Source organism: Telmatherina bonti (genome assembly GCF_933228915.1).
Source record: "Telmatherina bonti genome assembly, chromosome: 24".
Classification (NCBI taxonomy): Eukaryota; Metazoa; Chordata; class Actinopteri; order Atheriniformes; family Telmatherinidae; genus Telmatherina; species Telmatherina bonti.
In genome coordinates, this window is record NC_136633.1 from 19,857,160 (window position 1) to 19,861,094 (window position 3,935).

Genomic DNA, 3,935 nt, shown 5'->3' on the forward strand with positions numbered 1-3,935 from the left:
ACAAGTTTTCTCATTTATAATCCAATTTCCTTCTCCTTTATTTGCATAATTATACTAAAAAATCTACCAAATTTAGTCTTTTATAACAATGTGTTACTTTTCTTCCTATTGTTGTCTGGTATATATTTAAGACGACAATCAATCCAACGTTACAACTTGGACTTCTGTATACCCAGTGAAGATTTTTTTTTATTATCAATTAAACTCAATGTCTTCCATAACACCGAGGAAGATATATTTCTAAATGACAAATACGTGTTTTAAGTAACTGTGGTTTAAACAACATGTTTTGAAAATCATCTAATTATTCAACTAATTTTAAACTAGTTGTTGCAGCGCCACCCTGCGTTTAAAGAAGTTAATGAAGGGATTGGTTACGAGGTAACCGTCGGATACTGGGTCTCCGGCTCGACGGAAGGAGTCAGACCGTTGGAGGCGGCCAGTGAAGCAGCGTAGCTAAACCCTTCCTGGCCATGTTTAATCTTACACAATAAGTTTCACAAACGTCTAAAAACAGAAATTAACTAGATTAATGTGGCCATGGAGGTGGAAAACCAAAGCACGGTGAGTAAACTGGCCCGAACAGCTTGCTAATCGATTAGCCAGCTAGCAGTGCTAAACTTGAGTTTCTTCACACAGTGAAGTTATTTTACGTTGAGTTGTTTAAAGTTTTAGTGTCATTAACTTTTATAACCCGACATATTTACATATTCTGGTTTATGTAAACTAGCGCCTTTGGAGTAGAAATATTTTAGCATTTGCCTGGGTTTCTGAAACTACTTTGATAGTAAAGCAATGCAATTTTTAGGTTCAGATGTCGAAGATTGGAAACAAAACCTAAAGTTAAAAGTTAGTTATTTCATTGGATAGTTCAGTGATTTTTGCACAGAAATAAGCTTATATAGACTACTACTACTTAAATTGCTTTAAATAGATTTTTTTTCACCTTATTTAAATTGTGCTTTGTCAATGATTGTTAGTTTTGGGGGGGGGGTTTCTGCAAGTTGCAGGTTTGTCAACTTCGTCTTGCTTCAAAGACTTTACAAATATTTTGTTTCTGTTTAATCAATTTAAATTAGCTTTTAAAGCTGTTTAACTGTTCAGCTTTGGGTTGGGGGGGGGGAGAGGTCATACATAGATCAAACATTTCCCTCCATATGTGCTTTGTTCATCAGACAGGGAACTACTTAAACTCTGTCAACATGTTGAAAATGGATACTCATTCACTTTAAATATGCTATCTGGTAAAAGAAACAAGTGTCATCGGGTGTAGTAAAAATAAAACTCCAAATATTTGTGAGAAAAAAGCGTGATACAATGGTGTTACAGCTGTCCAGCAAGGGTTTTGTTAAAATCCAAACTTACACCATAATTGTTTGTCTTTCTTTAAGTTTTCATCATACCATTCATCTCACAATGGTAGCAGCTCCTCCACCCCTGATATTTTACCTCCTGAATACCACAGTGACCATCTGACTCGTCCCACCCTCTGCACTGTTATCCCTAACAGAATATTTGTTGGGGGAATTGACTATAAGGTGAGATCTGCAAAGACACTTTGGTTCTGTAAATGTTTGGTCTGTATGTATGTTGTGCAGAAAATCAGATCATAGAGAAATATTTTGGAAGATGATACTTGCTTCCACTACTGCTACTTTCTCTGAGCTTCACCAGTCTCTAGTTACTTATGTTTATGCGTGTTTTAAGGTTAATGAGAGTGACCTGCGGCATGTCTTTTCACAATACGGTGCTGTGAAAGAGGTGAAGATAGTCATAGATCGCTCTGGAATGTCAAAGAGGTAAATTTACTAGATCCTTCCTTCGACTGTTTGTCCTTAAACTCCAAGTCTGTTCGTTTGTTTAGATTTATTTTTAGCCAATTGAAACATTTGTCTTGATTCTGCCTGCTTGAACAGATATGGGTTTGTTACGTTTGAAACTCAAGAGGATGTACTGAAAATTCTCTGTAATGTAAGTACAATACCTAAAACTGGCAAATTGTAACTACAGAACATATAAAATTTAGGTTTTATACCCAGAGTTTGTTTCATGAGACATTTTTCCCCTCCACTGCTTACCTAAAGGCGAATGGGATTTTCTTCAAAGACAAGAAGCTCTGCATTGGCCAAGCTGTCCGAAAGCATCAAACTTCAGGTATTGTTCCTAATTGTAAAGCAAAATCCTTTTTCTGTTATTAAAGTCCAGTTTTTACCAGCTTTGAAGTTTCATAGTTTGATGGTTTCCCTCCATTTAAAGAGATGTACGGCGCGCAAAAAGGTGTGGCTTCTGCCTCAGTCTTCCTGATCCTGTCTGGACGGGTTGTACTGGAAGTAATTTCATTGTCTGATTCTGATTCCAGCTAAAAATCCCCCCCTGGTCAACCCTGAACCTACCAGACCTTATCAAATGTCCTATGGGACTTTTTACCTGACTACATCCACAGGTTATCCCTACACCTACCATAATGGAGTGGCCTACTTCCACTGCCCCAACATGTACCCTGAGGCCCACCACTGGTCTGTAAGTGCTAGTTGAGAAATTACACCTATATGCTCATGTTTGTCATTCTATAAAGAAAACTAATGGTCCCTAAAAACATAAACAAAGAAAACTCATTCTGAATGGTTGCATTGCTCAGTTGGCAATTAAGTTGTATTAAGATAACGAATACCGCTTTTTGTTGTCTGATTATGTTTTCTTGTAGCCTGCACCTCATTTGGTGGTCTCTCAGTCTCAACAGCCAGTTCCCCAACAGCCAACATATCAGCACTACCAGGTCAGCTCTTCATATCATTAATTATTTACCAGCACTGTCAGGTTTTGGTCCAGATTAAAAGGGTTGTTCTTTTATGCCTCATCTTCTCAACAGAGTGTTCCTAACCAGTGTCCGTGGAGTGCAGTTCAGGTCAGTGAAATACGGCCGTTCTTTGTTTGACAGCAGACATTCTGCATATTTTTCATGAACAGATGCAAGTCTTCAATATTTACATGAATTAGTATAAAATGTCACTCTTTACTTTTGGATACTTGCATTTCCGTTGCTTATACTGAAGGGAAATGTTTAACTCCTGGTCATAGTTAGGTGTTTAGGAAGAAAGCAAAAAAGTTTCCACTTCTCACCTCAAAGATGCAACAGATGATTTAAAGTTGAAGATGAGTAGAGATGGAGACAAGGAAGCTAGACATTTTTCTCTCTGACCTCTCTCCACCTCAAATCATATGACTGCATGAGACATCTGTCCTATTATGTCCCCTTTACACACTTTCTGTGTTTACTGTCCAGGTGCCGATACCATCCAGTACCGTTATGTATGCTCATCAGTCAGAGTATCTGTATCAAGCTGGTGACGGAAGCTCTTTCCAGCCTCCTGTGCCTGTAATGGAAGATGCTGCATTAGAGGTACAGATTCTACAAGAGTTAACAGGAGATTTAAATCAAACTAAGTTGGGCTCTTTTTATGTGGGAGATTCCTCATTTTCTGGGCTTGATTTCTGAAATATTAGTGTAATACTTGGTTCTACATCTCCAGATGATTGTACAGGATTTATAGGTATTCAGGAGATGTGTTTTTTTGAATCAGCATTCACTGATTCTTTTACAGTTTGTAGACCCGACAGTGCCTCACATTTACCCTAGAATGGCACCCATCATTCTGCAGCATGACCTTGCCAAGGTAATCAAACATTTCTGCAGATCCAAGCTGCACTAAAGAGAAACATTTTAATGAAAACATACATTAATGTCACTGGATTCTTCTTTACTGACTCATATCCCCTTTTCTCTGCAGAACCTGACGTTCCCACCTCCACAAGTCCATCTGAAGCCAAAATACCGTCGCTCCCTGCCCAGAAAGAACCACCACTATCTGCAAGAATTCACAGACTCACCAGACAGCTCTATGTTTCACACCATCCCAGCGTCTCATGTGGGCTAA

The 3,935-nt window shown here is 38.4% G+C and overlaps 1 protein-coding gene across 1 annotated transcript; it reads left to right on the top strand.

Moving 5' to 3' along the window:
- Positions 1 to 540: 540 nt before the first annotated feature.
- LOC306774131 (protein boule-like) lies at positions 541 to 3,935 on the top strand (the record flags this gene model as incomplete). Its single annotated transcript, XM_079264114.1, has 10 exons — positions 541 to 564; positions 1,392 to 1,538; positions 1,708 to 1,799; positions 1,917 to 1,971; positions 2,085 to 2,154; positions 2,360 to 2,520; positions 2,705 to 2,776; positions 3,284 to 3,400; positions 3,603 to 3,674; positions 3,789 to 3,935. The coding sequence occupies 10 exons, from the start codon at positions 541 to 543 to the stop codon at positions 3,933 to 3,935; spliced, it is 957 nt and encodes a 318-aa protein (XP_079120240.1).